The 18,929-nt window shown below is 35.8% G+C and overlaps 1 protein-coding gene across 3 annotated transcripts; it reads left to right on the forward strand.

Annotated features, from left to right (window-relative positions):
* The first annotated feature begins 254 nt into the window (after positions 1-254).
* LOC131233893 (malate dehydrogenase-like) lies at positions 255-8,967 on the forward strand. Of its 3 annotated transcripts, none has more exons than XM_058230729.1 (7): positions 255-407; positions 3,085-3,243; positions 3,350-3,525; positions 6,346-6,623; positions 6,918-7,053; positions 7,150-7,261; positions 8,519-8,967. In XM_058230729.1, exons 1-7 carry the CDS (start codon positions 362-364, stop codon positions 8,611-8,613), a joined length of 1,002 nt encoding a protein of 333 aa, XP_058086712.1. In that variant the 5' UTR covers positions 255-361; the 3' UTR covers positions 8,614-8,967. The 3 variants fall into 3 exon arrangements, with proteins under 3 accessions (XP_058086712.1, XP_058086713.1, XP_058086711.1); XM_058230730.1 differs by lacking the exon at positions 255-407 and adding an exon at positions 511-550; XM_058230728.1 differs by lacking the exon at positions 255-407 and adding an exon at positions 1,367-1,520.
* Positions 8,968-18,929: the final 9,962 nt, after the last annotated feature.

The following is an 18,929-nucleotide window of genomic DNA, read 5'->3' on the forward strand; positions in this document are numbered from 1 at the left end:
TTCTTCCTACACGTAGGAATCATCTACTTTGTGCTGGGGTGTGTTGGATCCACTTGAATGAGCGGCCTGGATACTGCACGCAGGATGCGAATCGCTTGATCAGGTTGTCATCCCGCGAATCCATTTGGTTTTGATACAAGGCTAAAACAAACTAACTAACAGCTTCGTTTGGCGCGAAAAGAGCTGCTGTCATTGTGATCGTATTCCTCGATCTCCTCAATCTCCAATCCAATCCCGTGCAGTCTATCCACCTATAAATGGACATGCATGCACTCCCACATACACCTCACTTCCTCAATCACAAATTCCAATTTCCCATCCCTTTTCCAACTTCACAATTTCTCTCCATCGAATTCCATCCATGGCTAAGGACGCTCCTCTCAGGGTTCTCGTCACTGGAGCTGCTGGTTCTCTCTCTCTCTCTCTCTCTCTCTCTCTCTCTCTCTCAGATCTGATTTCTCTCCTTTCTTTAAATGAGCTCTTCTCGCCTGTGCGCGGCGCACTGGCCACGGATTGTCTACTCTGATGTACAAAAAAGAGGACGTGTGTGGTTCTTTTTCTCACTCATTAATGACGGTTCCCAGTATTCTTTCTCTACCGTCCATTTTGTAGGTCATTGGACCATCCAGTCGGAGGGATTTCGCTACTGTGCCCTGTCCACGGTAGGCTCCCCCAGATGAATGGCTGGGATCATGGATTGTCAATTTGTCATCACAGATGTCCAGTTCTTGCACAACTCACAGCATTGGAATTCTAGCATTTTCTTAAAACAACGGAAGTCCATCTCCTTTACTCTTCATTCCCAATGTTGTATGGTACACCGTAAGGCTTTTCAGTTGGTACAAGTGGGGCCCATGATTGAATGATCCAAACCCTTGATATGAAAGATTTCACCTTCGATGGCCCATGCACTGAAAGACCCCCAGACTGGAAGATCTTAGCTTTACAATCTTTCATCCTTTTATCTCTTAACCGTCTGTCTATATGTTGACCACCTATCGAAGGATTAGGATTATTGGTTGATGACAAATCCACATTGGGGCCCATACGATCAACTGTTTTGGATCACTTAACTATGACCCCCCCACCCCTCGCCCCTGCTTATTCAAATCAAATCATGAAAATTTTGCACAACCTTTTGGCCGATTCCATGTTCTTTGGCAGTGTTTATGGATTTTCTTGTGTTCTTTTCTTAAGAAAGAGGTGTAGGAAGTTCGTACTATGGAATCTAGGATGCTTTGAAGGGACGCTATTATGTGAAAAAGAAGAAGAAGAAAAGTATCATTCGATTAATATATATATATATATATATATACACATTGGAAGAAATGTTCACGTTGTTGATCATTAGCAAAACTCCCCTTTGGTGCATCTTAACCAAATGTCGAATCTTACCTTACTTGAGAGAATGCTGGCCTTCTCGGCGTCTCTCTCTCTCTTTCGTAGGTTGGTTAGATATTTAACGAGTTTTCCAAACGTAAAAAAGCAACCTTTGAAGGTCCTGGTGACTGGTGCAGCAGGCATGCCAACTCGTTCTCTTTTGCATGCCAACTCGTTCTCTTTTGCAGAAACCGGGTTTTCAACAGATGTACCTTGTTATTGATTGTATTATGCTTCTAACTATTGTATTTATATTTAGTTGAAATGACACGTTTAAATTTGGTGGGATTAGTGTGGGCTATTGCATTTGTTCATGTATATCTTTTTCGCTGTCAGCACCCTCTGATTTATTGTTAGTGTGGATTGTGGAAATATATTACAACTATTTCATTCGTTTCTGCAAGAAGCTGAGTGAAGTGCTACAATATTTTTTCGACAGACCCACCCCTTTTTTTTTTTTTTTTCTCCCTCCTGTTAAGGTATTATACAATGCTCACCAAAACATGTGGAGTATATATATTTTAAAAATGTATACATATTTTAATGTTTTTAAATATTTTTATTGTTAATATAAAATATTGGGGTTTGGATGATCTGTATCATACACAAATCTCATTCCCATGCCCATGTTGTGTCAAACCCAACACTGGTATGTAGAGGTATATGAAGAATTGTCCATGAGGTCTAGGGTTATTCTATTTGATTCAATATTGGAAAATATTGGAGATCTTGTAGTGCAAATAGAGAAACTTGAAGCCAATCAATTAAATTGGCTATCCTTTTTACTTGGAATGATCTAGAATATTTGTGTATGACCATTTTCATTTCATGAGTCAAAAGAAAACTTCTCGGGACTGCTCATCTTCTTTGGCCTCTGTGACAATGGCTTTGATTTGGGTGACTAAGGCAGAGACAGATGGTATATTTCTTTGGGGACTCCATTTGTGTTTGGCTATCGAAGAAAGAAAGATTCAAATAGAATTAGATTTTATTGTTGGAAACAAAATCAACTCGATATTTTATTAGAGAACCATTTAGGTATATTTATATTTTTCCTATAGTACAACCAGTGTTTTAAATAGCAAATAGCGTGTGGTGTTAGCATTCACTTCTCTGAAACATGAGGTGTAAGCTACATAGTACTTCTAGATTTTTAATTAACCTTGGTTGCACCAAATATCATGAAATTTCATGATATTTTGCACCAAATTAGACTAACTAATAATAAAATTTCATGATAACTAGTGCAACCAAACACAGCCTAAAATAATAGGAAAATAGGGAGAAGATTAACTATAAAGATGAAGAAAGAGCAACGGAGCCGATTAATACTGTTGCTTTTATTATTTTGCTAAAATTGCTGAAAAGATTAACTACTTTTCTTGAAAAATAGAAAAATGTAACAAATCATTGAAAATATTAATTGATTTTTGTTTTAGTGAAAAATAACTTGTAGTGTAAGGTATGTAATGTGTAGTGTTGGCTATGTAGCATGTAGCGTATGTAAATTAACATGTAGCGTAGGCTACATGCGAGTTAAGTTATTTTGATGTGTAGGCTACACAGTGTTAAGGCTAAGCTATGCTACAGTGTAAGCTACATGCTACATAGCATAAGCTATTTAAAACACCAAGGACAACATAGGGGCTTTTCTACTCCAAGACTTCCACTAACAGCTCTCACTTGACATCTGTTTGTTTACAGGACAAATAGGCTATGCTCTTGTCCCCATGATTGCTAGAGGGGTGATGCTGGGCCCTGATCAACCTGTAATTCTGCACATGCTTGATATTCCACCTGCTGCAGAGGCCTTGAACGGGGTGAAGATGGAGTTGATTGACGCTGCATTCCCACTCCTCAAAGGTTTGCTATCTTTGCCCTTTAATTGATTGATTGAACCAAATTGTACTGTTTTATTTTCAGTTGGCTGGGTCCCTTTCATATATGTAATGTATGTATCGTTTGACAGGTGTTGTTGCCACCACGGATGCTGTCGAAGCATGTAAGGGTGTGAATGTAGCAGTAATGGTTGGTGGATTCCCTAGGAAGGAAGGGATGGAAAGGAAAGACGTGATGTCAAAAAATGTATCCATCTACAAGGAGCAAGCTACAGCATTGGAGCAGCATGCAGCTAAAAACTGCAAGGTGATGTGGGCAGTGCTTTCTCTTTTTTATCCTTATCTTTTCAGTTCTTATGTAGTTCTAGACAGTACAAAGTGGAGGTTTGCTAATCAGATACGTGTTCAAGGCAGCTTATCTACAATGTGCATGCCACCCCATATGCCATGGTGCAGGACACAATTGGTCCATCAAGTCTGTAACACCTTGTATATGCACAGGCACAAAAGTCAGGGTGATCCATCCCATGCATGGATTGGAGCTCACAACTGGTTTTTAGTAGATGGACTGCCTTATACACATGCTTGGGATTAGCAGAACTCTACGGAGCGACCAGATTTTCTTTGATATCAGCTTCATAATCTGGATTCATTGTCAGTGTGTTCTAATTCTGTTCAATTCAAACTCTCCCACTCACCAGGTTGGAATCTCATTATTAAGGTAAGCGGAGAAGAGAATAGCTGCCTGCATTTCTGTAGGAAAGCATTGTCTATCAGAACTTGGGGAATTGATTAAAACTATTGGGCATGTGTTTAGAGACCTTGGAAAGAACTTCCCTCTATTGTGGAGTTTTAGCCAGTCATACCACATCTGTTTGAAGGATTTTATTCATTCTCTTGATTTCTTTGACTCTGTCAGTGCACACCGTATTCGTTTCCAGAATTTTATTCATTAACTTGATTGTTTCAGTCTATCAGTGGTTACCTACACATGAACAAGATGACTTGTTTACTTGCTTCATTATTTGGGTTGTTTGGGAATCAAGTGACCACTAACCACATGCAATGCTTCTTTTTTTTTTGGTGCCCTTGTTTGGCATCGGCTGTGCCCCAGACAATCCACTAATATGTGCAAATATTCATCGATGTTGGTTTTTAAGTTTTGGTTTACTTGTTTACTTGCTTCATTATTTGGGTTGTTTGGGAATCAAGTGACCACTGACCACATGCAATGCTTTTCTTTTTTTTTTTTTTGGTGCCCTTTTTTGGCATCGGCTATGCCCTAGACAATCCACTAATATGTGCAAATATTCATCAATGTTGGTTTTTAAGTTTTGGTTTACTTTTATACAATCTTGAGTGGCGTTGAAGCCTCAATTTAAGATGGGTTTTGGATGCATGATGCAGAGGTAGCTATGTTGCCTATAAAAATAGGTACTGCCCCTATTAGATACAGGCAGACCTTGCCAAGCATTCTGTGGGTCTTGTTTGGTTTGTTTCCTATATTCTTGCTGGCCCCACATTTATAAACCCAACCCATTAAAGTATCTCAACTTGAATTCTATCTTGGGCTCTGTTTGGTTGCAACACAAAGTATTGTGGTAGGAACATTTGTTACAAGGTTGTGATCGCTACACCTATTTTCTTCTTTTAGAAAATACACCATGATATTAAAATTCTAACAATCTGTGCACTCTTTTTTTCTCACTGGTCATTTTGTCCTTACAAGCACTGAAGACAAGTAAGTGATTGCAAAAGGTGTAACAATTACACCTTTGCAGCAATTGTTCCTAACAATATATTTTCTTGCTACCAAACAGAATTTAATATGGTATCTCTGACATGACAATTGTCATGATGTTTTATTATAATGGGGTTGAGTTTCCTGGTTGTGACAGGCAGGAACTACCCTGTTGTCCACCAAATTTGTATGTGTGTCGCTGATGCTTGTTTCACCTGAGTCATTGATCTGATCGTATGGACCATTCCCAAAAATTATCCAAAATAGGAAGATCCTAACCATCGAATATTTGGTTTTTTCTCCATTGAATGTGGGTTGTTCGTGCATTTCTTCTTAACCATGTATTTGCATGCTAAAAAAATGGAAAGGTTAGAGCTGACCAGTTGACGATATTTTTTGGGCTTGCTCCATATATGGTAGGTGCCACAGATCAATGGATTGGATAAAACAGCCCTGGTCCCACATGTACAAACTCGGTGCACAACAGGGAAGTTCATTGTTCCTCACATGCAGCAAACTCCACCTCTATGATAATATTCTAAAATGATATAAATTTTATAATACTTCTTGTTTTCAGATTTTTCTGATATTTTTGACATGAAGAAACATGGTTTTGTTCCAAAGTCTATTTTGAATTTGCATTATGGGTCTATCTACTAGTGCATGGGTGCAGTGTTCTATCGACGATATTGGCTGATGTATCCCCCTCCCCCCTTTGTAAATCATCTTAAATCAGTGTCAAATTGTTACAAATCCATGATTTTTCATGTTTTGCGTGAAAATTCATTGTTTGGGAGCTTTGATTTTCAGATTTGGAGATGGGCCAAGTTGCGGAAAATTGAAAAAAAAATAAAAAAAATCTCACTTTCTTACAAATCGGTTTCAATCTATGTGTCCAAACATAAAATCAAACATGTACGTAACCTGATCTAGTTATTCTTCTTTTGCTTTTGAATGTATTGCTTGTGTTTCCACATGTCTTCTTACGTTTATAAATTATATGTAGACTTTGAATATACTAGTATCAATTCAGCTAGACAATGTATAGATTAAGACCCCATACAAAGCTAACCTATTGTGTGCTCTTGTTTTTTATAATGTTTTGATTTATAAGTGTGTTTTGATGTCTTTTTAAACAATTACTGAAGTTTCATTGAAAAATTCAACCAATTTCTCAATGTTTCCCCATGTTTCCAACAACAGCGATACATTACGCGATACAACCGATATATCCCATGCGATAACCGATATGCATCCGCATCCCAAATGTGCGATGCGTAACACGATACCAATATTTTGAACACTGCATAGACGCATGTGCTTGTGTTTCAAGCTACTTAGCAATTCTTCATCTTCTGACAAATTTGTTTCTATTTACCCTAACAGGTGCTGGTTGTCGCTAACCCAGCAAACACAAATGCACTCATTCTGAAAGAATTTGCCCCTTCAATACCCGAGAAGAACATCTCATGCCTTACACGCCTTGATCACAACAGAGCTCTAGGCCAAATCTCTGAGAGGTTAAATGTGCAGGTCAGTGACGTGAAGAATGTCATCATATGGGGAAACCACTCTTCCACTCAATACCCAGATGTCAATCATGCTGTTGTCACCACCGCTGCTGGAGAAAAGTCTGTCAGAGAACTTGTTGCCAACGATCAATGGTAGTGTTTGGCCAAATTTTCTTTTCTTTGTTTACCAATTTTGCAAAATGAAGGCCATTGCTCAAAAGGATTGATTGTTACCATATAATGGTCTTGAAGATGCCTGAATCTCTGAAAGCATCCATTGTAGCATCTCTATATTATTTTCCAAAATGCCAATCGTATGTAACACTAAAGGGTAAGGTAGTTAAATGATGATTTAACAATTTGCAGAAATCCACATAAATCTAGGCACCTTCATGCATTTTCCATTAGGTTACTAATTTCATTGATTTTTTTAAAATATTACTATAGGCTGAATAATGAGTTCATCACAACTGTACAACAACGGGGTGCAGCCATCATCAAAGCTCGCAAGCTGTCGAGTGCTTTATCTGCTGCAAGTTCCGCGTGTGATCACATACGCGATTGGGTTCTGGGCACACCCAAGGTTAACTTTCGTTAAACACTAAATGGACTTGCGCTAGCTGTCTTGCATTTTTGATTTTGAAGTTCTATTCTTTTCTCTCTCTCTACCTGTTTCCAGGGTACATGGGTTTCAATGGGAGTGTACTCTGAAGGATCCTATAACATTCCTGCGGGTCTTATTTACTCCTTTCCTGTTACTTGCAAAAATGGAGAATGGTCAATTGTGCAGGGTAAGTTTTCTGCATCTGTAGGACACTGGAGTCTGTTCTTTCTTTTCAGTAAATGACAAACAGGAGATTACAGAAAATTCCCCTGTTACAACTCCATCTGATTTTTCTGAATTGATTCGTGAATTTCCGTTGAAGAATTAAGTTGGAATAGAAAGTGTTCATGATAAGTTTTTATTTTTTATTTTTTTGAAAGATGAGAATATTATTGAAAGAAAGTGAAAGGAAACAAAGACAACAAGAAAAAAAAAACAACAACATCACAATAGGAAAAAAAAAAGAAAAAGAAAAAGAAGAGAGAAGCAAAAGCAAAGAAACTATAGAAAGCTTACTCCACAGCAGCAAGCACCCCCCAAACAGGAAAAACTAAGGTGCCCAATCTCTGAAAAGAACTACAACTCTCGAAAAACCACCCGCTGCAGAGACCGGAGAATTCTGGAAGCAATGATTATTTCTTTCTGCCCAAACCACCCAGAGAACAGCCATTATGGTTATTTGTTTACGTAGGGAACTCACAACGTCTATATTTGGAAATGATGAAAACTTATATAAATGAGAACTGATTGAGTTGAAGGTGGTTTTAGTGGAGTTTTTGGTGGGGCATCCAGATGTATGAATGGCACCAATGGAAGAAGCTTTGGGACACTAGGTTGGAACCAGATTGTTTGATTTTGCTTCCTTGCAAGGGATGTGATTTTCTTTTTTCACATCCAGAGAAAAACCTGTGATCGCTGCCCCATCTCCACTATCAACTAGGGCAGAGCAGAACAGAACCCGCGCTCCAGTCGAGTTTTATACATTGTTTTTAACTGAGTATAGTTCTTTGATGTGGTTGACATTGGCAATGCTCTAAATGGCTCTCTGCTAATTTCCAGATTCACCAAAACACTGATTTGCAATCATTTAAAAAAAAAAAAAAAAAGGAACTTTATGAGGAACATTGTCTCGAAATCGCTAGGCAATATATTTGCAAGTTAGTCATGCGTATGGTTTACTATCAGTCATCGTCTCATCATTTTTTTCATAATATTGCAGGATGTTCCCTTTTCTTTTCTTTTCTTTTCTTTTTCTCAGCACAATATCAAGACTCCTCTTGGCCTCTTTCTTTGATTTATTTCTTGTTTATGAATGATAGAAATTGTTTTATGGTTTTATTTTATAGAATGAGAAAAATGTCAGACTCAATCTTTACCATTCTCTTTAATTAATTAACTAATTACTTTATTGGTAACCTTCTCTATTATTTATTTCAATGGGCAGGTCTCAAGATTGATGAGCATTCAAGGGCAAAGATGGATGCCACAGCAAATGAGCTTATTGAGGAGAAGTCTCTTGCCAACTCATGCCTTAATTGATTAGATGGATTGTTCTTCCTGGATATCTGCCCCGACAGACCTGGGAAAATGGGAAAAGCATAAAATGCCATCCAATAAAGATTCAGTGAGAAAATGGCATTTTAGTTCTGACTCAATAATCCGCTCTTGTTTTGTTCAGTCTCTGATACCATTTTAATCCAAGGATTCCTGCTCTCCTTTCTTAAGTTTCTTCGGTAATCATTAACTGTTTCTTTACTGTAGCAGTATATCAATCTTGAAGAATCAAGACCAACCTCTTGCATCTAAAACTTGTGCTGGCATGTGCACAAAACTACCTATAAATGTTTGGAATGAATATGGTCTACTTAGGAAAGAATTTAAGGGAATTCTGTTCATTTGGAGTGGGATTTTTTCATTGTTTTTCAGTACACTTAGGGCCGATACTTACAGAAATAGATAAGTAACTTATTTTAGATAAGTTTGGTTTATGATTAGTTAATAAGTAACTATTTTACTTAAAAGTACTTAATCACGTAAGTTAATTTTTTTTATAGCTTTGTTACTTTTCATAAATTGCCGAAGAGAGGCATTGGAAGAGAGAGAGGAGAAGCTGATAAGTATGTTGTAACTTACAATCCAAATGCCGTTTGGATCTTAAGTTGCTTATCTTAGTTTCTACTTATTGAGAAGATAAGTATGTTTGGTAAACAACGGGTCCTTACTCTTACCCGGGTGGTAGACTCCCAGGAGTTTCAACACCGGGTCAAGGGTTCGAGTACCCACCGGTGGTGAAATCCCACGGCGTGTGTGTGTGGGGTGTGTTTGTCCGTGTGTAAGGAAAAAAAAAATGTTTGGTAAACAACATACATATCAGCTTCTCCTCTCATTCGTCTCTCCTGATGCCTCTCTTCAGCAACTTTTGAGAAGGAAGAGCTTTAAAAAAAAAGTAATGAAATGATTAAGTACTTTTAAGTAAAATAGTTACTTAAACTACCAAACTTTCTTATCTGAAATAAGTCACTTATCTACTGCTGTAATTAGAAAAAGTAACTTATTTGGTGGTATCCAAACAGGCCCTTAATATAATGGGTGTTTCTGCTAAACGCCCATCTTTCATTGTGACAGGAGGAATTATATGTTCCAAGTACAATTTGCTGATGTGTAGGATTCCAAACATGTGAGGCAGTAGTCTTGTCACCTGAACCATAGATTAGCTGCGCCCTACCATGGATGATTTGTTAAAAATATTTTACATTGGAAGATCCCAATTCTTCAACGAATAGCCTGTGAATAGATTGAGTACATCATACAGCAATGGTCCACATTCAACTGAAATAGTCCAAAGATCAAAATGGTTGGGATCTACCAATATGAGAGATTTTTGAGCTTACAAAAGAAGTTTAAACTCCACAAATCTAGTTTGCTAAACACGATTTCTGAATTCCATAAATGGAAAATCCAGGTTGCCAAACACAACTGACAGAATCCAAAAAAAAAAAAAAAAAAAAAGCAAAGGCCCAACCTTAGTATTTGAGTGGTGAGCCTCACGGACTCTTCTGGTTCCGTACTCTGGGTTCATGGCCTATTCTACAAGGGTTGTGAGTGGCCCACCATAGCATGTGCATGTCATTCAACCTCTCCAGCTGGGTCGGGCCGCAATTAGAGTGGACGCCGATTAGCTGCTGAACCCGACAGTAGAAAGTCGAAGTGACGTCACCACATTCTTTGGGCCCCACCATGATGTATGTGTTGTATCCACACCATCCATCCACTTGGAGAGATCAGTTTAGGTCATGAGCCAAAGAATGAGGCAGATCCAAATCTCAAGTGGACCCTACCACAGAAAACAGTGGGGACAGTGACGCCCACCATTGAAACTTTCCCAGGGCCGACCATGAGGTTTATCTCAGATCCAACCTTTTTATAAGCTAACAAAGATATGGAATAAGGGAAAGCACAAATATCAGCTTGATAGAAAACTTCTGTGGCTCAAAGAAGATTTTAATGGTAGGCATTCAATCCCCACTATTTTCTGTGGTGGGTCCACTTAAGCTTTAGATCTGCCTCATTTTCTGGCTCATATCCTGAAATGATCTCTCCAGATGGTTGGACGGTGCGGATACAACACAAATCATGGTGGGATCCACGGAACATGGTGATGGCAAATGAGAGTAGGATGCCCCGAAAATCAGGCCTATTCAACTTTCATGTTAGCTGACACGTCAATTTGGAGACTTTTGGGTGATTGTTAATTGTTTTCTTATATTTTGGTCCACTTAATGATTGGATAAGTTTGATTTTTTGGGCACCCATCATCACTGTGGGGCTCACTGCAATGGGTTGGATGGCATACATACGCTTTTATGGTACTGAGTAAACTCTTTGGGTCCACCCTGAATATACTTGTCATTCCTTTTTTCTGTTCATGTTCATTTTAAGGGTTGAACCCAAAATTAAAACATATCTAAAGCTTAAGTGGACCACACCATAGAAAACAACGTGAATGATGATTTCCACATTTGAAACATTACGAAGGCTCCTAGTGATGCTTATTTGCCATCTAAGCTGTTCATAAGATCATACAGACATGATGAATGGAAAACACAAATATCAGCTTGATCCAAAACTTCTGTAGCCCTAAGAAATTTTCAACCGTAGGCATTCAATTTACACTATTTCATGTAGTGTGGTCCACTTGAGCATTGGATAGTCTTCATTTTTGGGCTAAAGCCCTAAAATTATCTGGTAAAATGGATGGACAGAGTGGATAAAATGCATAAAGGATGGTGGGCCCCACAGAGTTTACTCAGTCGGTAAAGACTACAGTGAGTAGAAGAGGAACCGGTCCTACTAATTTCAAAAAACAAAAAAAAAAAAAACCACACACCATTTGCCCATCTCCTGAACCGGTCCCAATACATGCCGGTATTGTCCATAAACGGTACCGCTGTATTGGCTACGAGCGATGCGATTCGCGATTTTAAACCTTGTTTTCAAATTACTGGTCGTTGATTCCCAAAATGCCTTCAACCATTCCATTGCACGTAAATGCACCGTATCATTTTCCATGGCGTGCATGGCTCGTGCCTTACATTGACCCTATTGTATAATAGAAAGTATTATTTGTAATAAATAAATGCAAATGTGAAGGCTCTATCGCTCGCCAACCCCCTTGCGTAAGATACATGCATATTGTATCCGCATTTTGGACCGTTAAATGTCACTTTAGTAGGTTAATGTTCGTTGGGTTAAAGATTCTTCATGATAAGATCTTTCCCGAGAGTGCCACGTGGACAGGTTCCAAGGCAAGCGGATTGCGTGGTGTGTCTACGTTACCAAGTTCTGTGGGTCCGACCATGATGTATATGTTATATCCACACCCTCTATCCATTTTTCCAGATAATTTTCGGCCATCGACCCAAAAATTAGGGAGATCCAACGCTTAAATGGACCACGCCATGTAAAGAAGCGTGGGTTGAACGCCTACCATTGAAAATTTCTTGGGGCTACATAAGTTTTGGATCAAGCTGACATTTTTGTTTTCCCTTCATCCAGGTCTGCACGACCTTATGGTGCTTGATATTTTTGTTTTCCCTTCATCCAGGTCTGCACGACCTTATGGACAGGTTAGATGGCATATAAACATCATGGTCGGCCCTAGGAATTCATAGGAAGGTTTCAACGAGGGTATCACTATCTCCACTGCTTTCTTTGGTGTGGTCCAATTGAGCTTTGGACCTACCTCATTTTTTGAACCATTCCCAAAAATGGATGGACGGTGTAGATACAACACATACATTATGACGGAACCATAGAACTTAGTGACGTCAACCCACCACTGAGTTCGGTAGCATGTGTCACGACGCGCAATCCGCTTGCATGTCCAAGTCAATGATGCTCATCGTTTGTTCATTTTAATCTGCTCGTTAATGCATTTGCTTCTGCCAATGTATCACATTTTTAGAATATCGTAGTGGTCAAAGATATGGATCACGCCATGAAAATCACCTACCATTTATAAAAATTGAAGGACACGCCATTGAAGTCAATGGACAGCTGATGGTGTGAATCACGGTACATGTGTCAAGAACTTAATGGGTGGATCAGCTTGACTCTCAGATCAAGCGATCGTCATGGTGCGGCCTGCCTTTTAGACGGATCAGATCTCCTGGGCGTGCCATATGTTGCAGGAAACATGGTTCCGCATGTGAAAGTTCGTATGTATGGTGATAAGAACGATATATAAATTTTTAAAGGGATTTTTTTTTTTTTGGACTGATTATATAGAGACTCAAAAAAGAATTTTCTTTGGATGTAACTACTCACATTTTAGGTTGTTAATGTATTTTTTAAAATGATTAAAATGTGCCAATGAAGGGATAGTCCCGTGTTGAAATTTTGGATATGTAATTTTAAAAATTCAGAATTACAAACTATAAAAGGAAAAACAAGATAGAAAATGAAAATTCAACTAGAAGGAATTAGGAAGACTTATTGGAATCGAGGCATGGTGAAGATCACTTGGCTAGAACTTGATTTGCCATCTTTTAAACGTTGTCTAGACAATCAACCTTAAGAATACCCTCCATTGTTATCTCACCACATTAGTATACGCGATATACGAAGACTCGAAGCACTACTATATGTCTAACTGAAAGATAGAACCAAAATGAATCAAAGAGAAACAATTTGTACTTACTGATATTCAGAGTGCAAGTAAAGTTGAATGCATATAAAAAAACGAAATCACATAAATCTTTTTATAGACTTCAATGGTCGCTATGAAAGGGTGCAAACGCACCCTCTCCCAAAAGGCAATAAAATGATTAAACTTTTTGGCAAGCAACAAAATGGTTAAACTTTTGACAAGTATACTCACTTACATATATTGGGGTTAATGACATAAACCCCTATATAACTAAATTCACATGCCCTTTGAAAGGGGCTTAAGCCCTATCTAAATTCTTCCTCTTATATATTCAAGTTTTTCTCATTGTCAATTCTAACTATGTAGAACTAAACTTACAATATTATAAGATAAAAAGTCATGTTGCTTTTTGAAATAACTTTTGGAGAGAATTTTCAAAATATTTGAAATAAAGATATTTTATTATTTTGAAATATAAAATATAACAATCCTACACATGTTTTAAAATAACGACTTTTAGTTTAAATAAAAATATTTTGTATCATATCAATGTCTAATTGACTTGAATCGATACTCAGAATAGACAAAATAGGTTTATAGGAGTCAGGTGACAAACAGTTTTGAACCAAACTCATATTAGTGTAAAATAGCTATACATGGCACTCATACAATTATTTCGATATAGGTAGTTATGTGGTTTGATATTTTTTGGCCATGCACCTTTACTTGAATTTTACTAATGCACTAGAGAATTTGTCTAAATTCTCATAGGAAGTGACCTCACCTCCATACTTGTATAAGTGAACTCCATTAAGTTTACGCAACAACTGAATGCACCACCAAGTTTGACATATGAATTCATTAAAAGTTTGAGGCTCAAGTTTACTAATTGTTGTTTGCATGACCTACATCAATTGTTACTTGCACTACCTACACCATAAAAGGAGCTTTCTTATCGTAGTGCTTAAAAGTCTCGTAGTGCCTTGTTGTTTACACATTTGAAACCTATCACATGAAATCTCCATTTATATAAGTTAGGTTGCCAACATTGGTAGCTCATGGTATTGGACCCAGTCTCATTCTGTCCAATATATTAATGACTAATTGTTTACTAAGTCCTTTAATTAGATGATCTGCCAAGTTCTTCTTTGATCTTATAAAATTAATTGATATTACTCAATCATGTAGTAAATGTCTTACTATGTTATCCTAAACTCAAATATACCTACCAATATAATATATACCATATACAATAGTACCTTTTAAGTACTTTAGTACTCTAGATAAACCATTCTGATGGTCATGATGAGAATTATGAGTGTATCTACTTAATCTATTTACTACATAAGCTAGCTATATCGAGTCTTGTATAATTCATTAGGTATATTAGACTATTAATAATTTTGAAATATTCAAGTTGTGATAAATTTTCACCCGTATTTTCTTTAGATGTATGAAATAGTCATAAGGAGTACTAACAAGTATGATATCAAAGTGATTAAAATCTATTAACACTTTCTGATTGTAGTGATACTGAGATATAATAAAACCATCATCTTTTCTGATTACTTTTATTCTAAGAAACACATTAGCCTTGATAAGATCTTTCATATTAAACTGTTACGACGAAAATTTCTTCGTAGAATTAATCAATTTAAGATTGATTTAAAAAATGAGCATGTCATCTATATACAAGCAAATAATAACTCATTCATTACTTGTAAATTTACAATATATGCATATGTAGGCATCATTTATTCCGTATCCATTGAATCTCAATAGATTATCAAATTTTTCATGTCACTGCTTCAGAGCTTGTTTTAAATCATATAGGAATTTAATCAACTTACTTTTTTTTTCCTTCAAAATAGTAACTCTCAGGTTGATTTATAAATATTGCTTCTTCTAAATTTCTATTTAAGAAAGTTGTTTTAACTTCCATTTGATGTTGAAGAAGTTTATATATGGAAGTTGTTACTATAAGAACTCTAATGGAGAAGATTCTACCCACAGGAAAATATATGTCAAAATATTTTATTTATTATTATTATTATTATTATTATTTGTCTAAAACCCTTATCCACTAACCTATTCTTGAACTTGTCAATGGTATGATTTTAACTTTTTTTAATCCATTTACAATTTATTGCCTTATTCCCATGTCGCAGATCTATTAATTCCTAAGTTCTATTTGACATAATGGTTTTTATCCCATCATTTATAACTTCTTTCCTAAATGATGTATCAGGAGAATCAATAACTTCTATATAAGTTAAAAGATCATCCTCAATGAGAAATATATAAAATTCATCTATAAGTCAGTCTCTTTTCTAACTCTTACTTTCATTCTCATTTCTATTTCTTCTACATTTTCGCTTTATATGATCTTACTAGTTGAGGCAATACCTGAAGCATCAATATCTTTAATTTCTTTAAACATAATTTTCATTGAAAAAATATTCTTAGAGAAATTCTTCATCTCTTGCCTCAATAATAATGTTAAAAACCAAAATGTTATCATTGAATTTCAAAAATAAGAATTCGTACGCTGCATTATTTTATGCGTATTCTATAAACACATAGTATGTTGTTTTTTGTCCAAACTTTTTTTAATTTTTTTAATTTTTTATTTTATAGTTTCCGGTAATCCTATTTTTGTTAAGCACCCCCACACTTTAAGATATTTATATTTAGATGGGTGTTTCTTCCATGGTTCGTAAGGTGTCTTACCTGTAATTTTATAAAGTATTTTATTTAAAATATGACAAGTAGAAAGTATAGCTTCTCCCCACATATTGAAGGGTAAATCAAAGTTATTTAACATTACAGTCATCATTTTTTTTAAACTTCTATTTTTTCTTTCTACTATACCATTTTATTTATGTGTACAGAGGTAATAGTTTCATGTATAATATCATTCTTTTCACAAAATTTCTTAAACTGTACGGATTCATCTTAATATCCCATATCTATTTCAAGTCTCTTAATTTTATTATTTAACTAATTTTCAACTTCTGTCTTATATTTATTAAAGTACTTCAAAGCTTTATCTTTACTTCTTAGTAGGTATAACCTAGATAAATCATCTATGAAAGTCACATAGTATGTTTTTTCATTTTTAAATATGTGATTCTTAAAATCATCCGAGTCGCTATGAATCAGTTTTAGAGTTTCAGATGCTCTAAAAAGTGATTTATATGATTTTTTTTTAATGAAATTTAGATTCTACACTCACTTTATATTTTTTCAGTTTTTTATTCGAGAAATTAGATATAAGACTTAGTTTTCTCATTCTTTTCAAAACATTTACATATACATAATCTAATCTGTTGTGCTATAAATTAAGCAATTTAGTCAAATAAGTATAATTGGAATTCCTCTTATTAATATCAATAGAGGATATATTCAATATAAATAGTCCATCACAACATTAACTATTCCCAACAAATGTTTTATTCCTGAACAATACAACTTTCTCTGAATCAAATATCAACTTGACACCAACTTTATTCAGGAAAGAGCCAAAAACTAAATTCTTTCTGATGTTAAGCACATGTAGAACTTCATTCAGTGCATGGGTCTTTACAGAAGTGAAATTTAGAATCATTTTTTCTTTTCCGACTATTGAGGAGGTTCAAGCATTTCTCATAAACACGTGTTCATACCCTACTACTTGTTAATAGGAAAACATGCTTTTATCCTTACAGATGTAACGTGTAGCCCTAGTGTCTAATACCGAATGCATAGCATTAACAATGTTTATTTTGGATACTACTACAACTATTTTATCTTGTCTATGGAAGGATTCTTTTTGTGCTTACATTCTTCAAAACGATGTCCAAATTTATCACAATAAAAGCATTTTTCTTTCTTTTTGACTTATTTTTCCTGCTTATTATTTTTTAGCCTGCATTAGTCAACACGATGGTCTGATTTCCACAATGAAAACGAGTCCTTTTCAAGTATCAACATTGATTAATAAAGTGACATAATTTTTCATAATAAGAATATGATCATTTGATCATTTTATTTTCCTGATTTATTTCAACCAAATTGGCATTTAAAGCAGTGCTAGTAGTATTTTCCTTTTGATTGTGAATATGGTTTACTTTCTCCATTCGAATATGTATTATTATTGTTTGAACATGGATGAGCTTGTGATTGCACGTATTGACACTTGGATAACTGCACCATTAAAATGGTAAAGGACCACGAAGGCGACGTTGTTGGTTGGGAACCCTCCGAAGCCTAAGTTAGGTGTGTAGGTCTATCATAGGAATATGATTTGAGCTGAAATTTTTTTTTTTATGTGTACCTTCCTCCCAATGTAGGGGGTGTATTTATAGATGGTTAGACGGTTTGCGTATCTCAGTGGGATTTGTAAGATATACTGTAGGGTTCGAATTTGAGTGGAAATCTGCTCCCGAGAATATCTTTGATTCCGCCTCAATCAGCGTGATCTTCGATTAAGATCTCGTTGGGTCTATGTTTGCTCGGTACGATGTGAGATTTTTTCCAGATATCTCTCGTCCAAGGTTGAAATTAGTCTGATATGCTAAGGTGGTTGGTTTTATTACTGAGCTCTAAATTTGAGCAATTCAGCTCAATAGGTGAGTCTCTTCTCGAAGCTTATTTCTGGGATTTCTCCTCAGAGCTCAGATCGGCTCATCTATGTGGTCGATACATTGGTGGTTTGGCGAGCCTATTCAGGTGATTCTTCGTTAACATTGCCCTATTCCCTCTTCATAATGCATATATGTCTCATGTAGTAGGTTAGTTCGGTTCTTCCCAGAACATGTACAATAATAGTTTTTATCGACATTCCACTTTTCTTATGTTTCATGTTATTTATGTATTCTTTCTAGGAGGGAGAGTATTTTTCAATTAAATCACCTTTAAGAAAAACATAGTCCATTTTCAATCCTTCATATATAAGCATGTATAATAGATTTTGATATTCAAGTATCTGATCAAAGACGAGCTTATTATTTATCAAAGCAAAGTTTAGAAAAGAAGATATAACATACTTTTTGGTACCTGCTTTTTCTAAAATATATTTCTTTGTCAATGCAAACCATATATCCTTGGTTATTACATAAGATGCATAAACAACATATAATTCATTATAAATGAAATTTAGGATATGATTTTTGCATTTATGGTCATCGCTTACATCAGATTCTATATTGGGATTATATTTGAAAGGATCAGACAGTACATATGATTCTTTAAGTGTATCTAAAGCAAATGTGAGTTTCTGTTTCCACATTTTAAAATGGCATTTAGAGAATGGTTCGATTTTGGACATTTCAATGGTCGGGTCGACTGTGATGTTTTCCATAGTTACAAATGTACAGATCATAAGATAAATTTTAAGATTGTTGGAATTTTGAATCTGTATATTCGTAATTTTGAAATTATAATCTATAAAAGAAGAATAAAATGGAAAATGAAAATTTAAGTACTTGGAATTAGAAAGACATATTGAAATCAAGGCAGACAAGGTGTGACGAATATCATTTGGCTTGAAGTTGATTTGTTTGTAGTACAACATGAACCACCACTGTATGAAAGCATAGAGATGATTGGTTGAAACTCATGCTATTTCGACTATGCTGTCAATGGTTACAAAAACTGAGATTTCAAACGTCAATAAAATAGCTAGACTTTTGGTAAGTATAATCGCACATGCACTACACTATACTGT

This window comes from Magnolia sinica, chromosome 18 (genome assembly GCF_029962835.1).
Source record: "Magnolia sinica isolate HGM2019 chromosome 18, MsV1, whole genome shotgun sequence".
In the NCBI taxonomy this organism is placed as follows: Eukaryota; Viridiplantae; Streptophyta; class Magnoliopsida; order Magnoliales; family Magnoliaceae; genus Magnolia; species Magnolia sinica.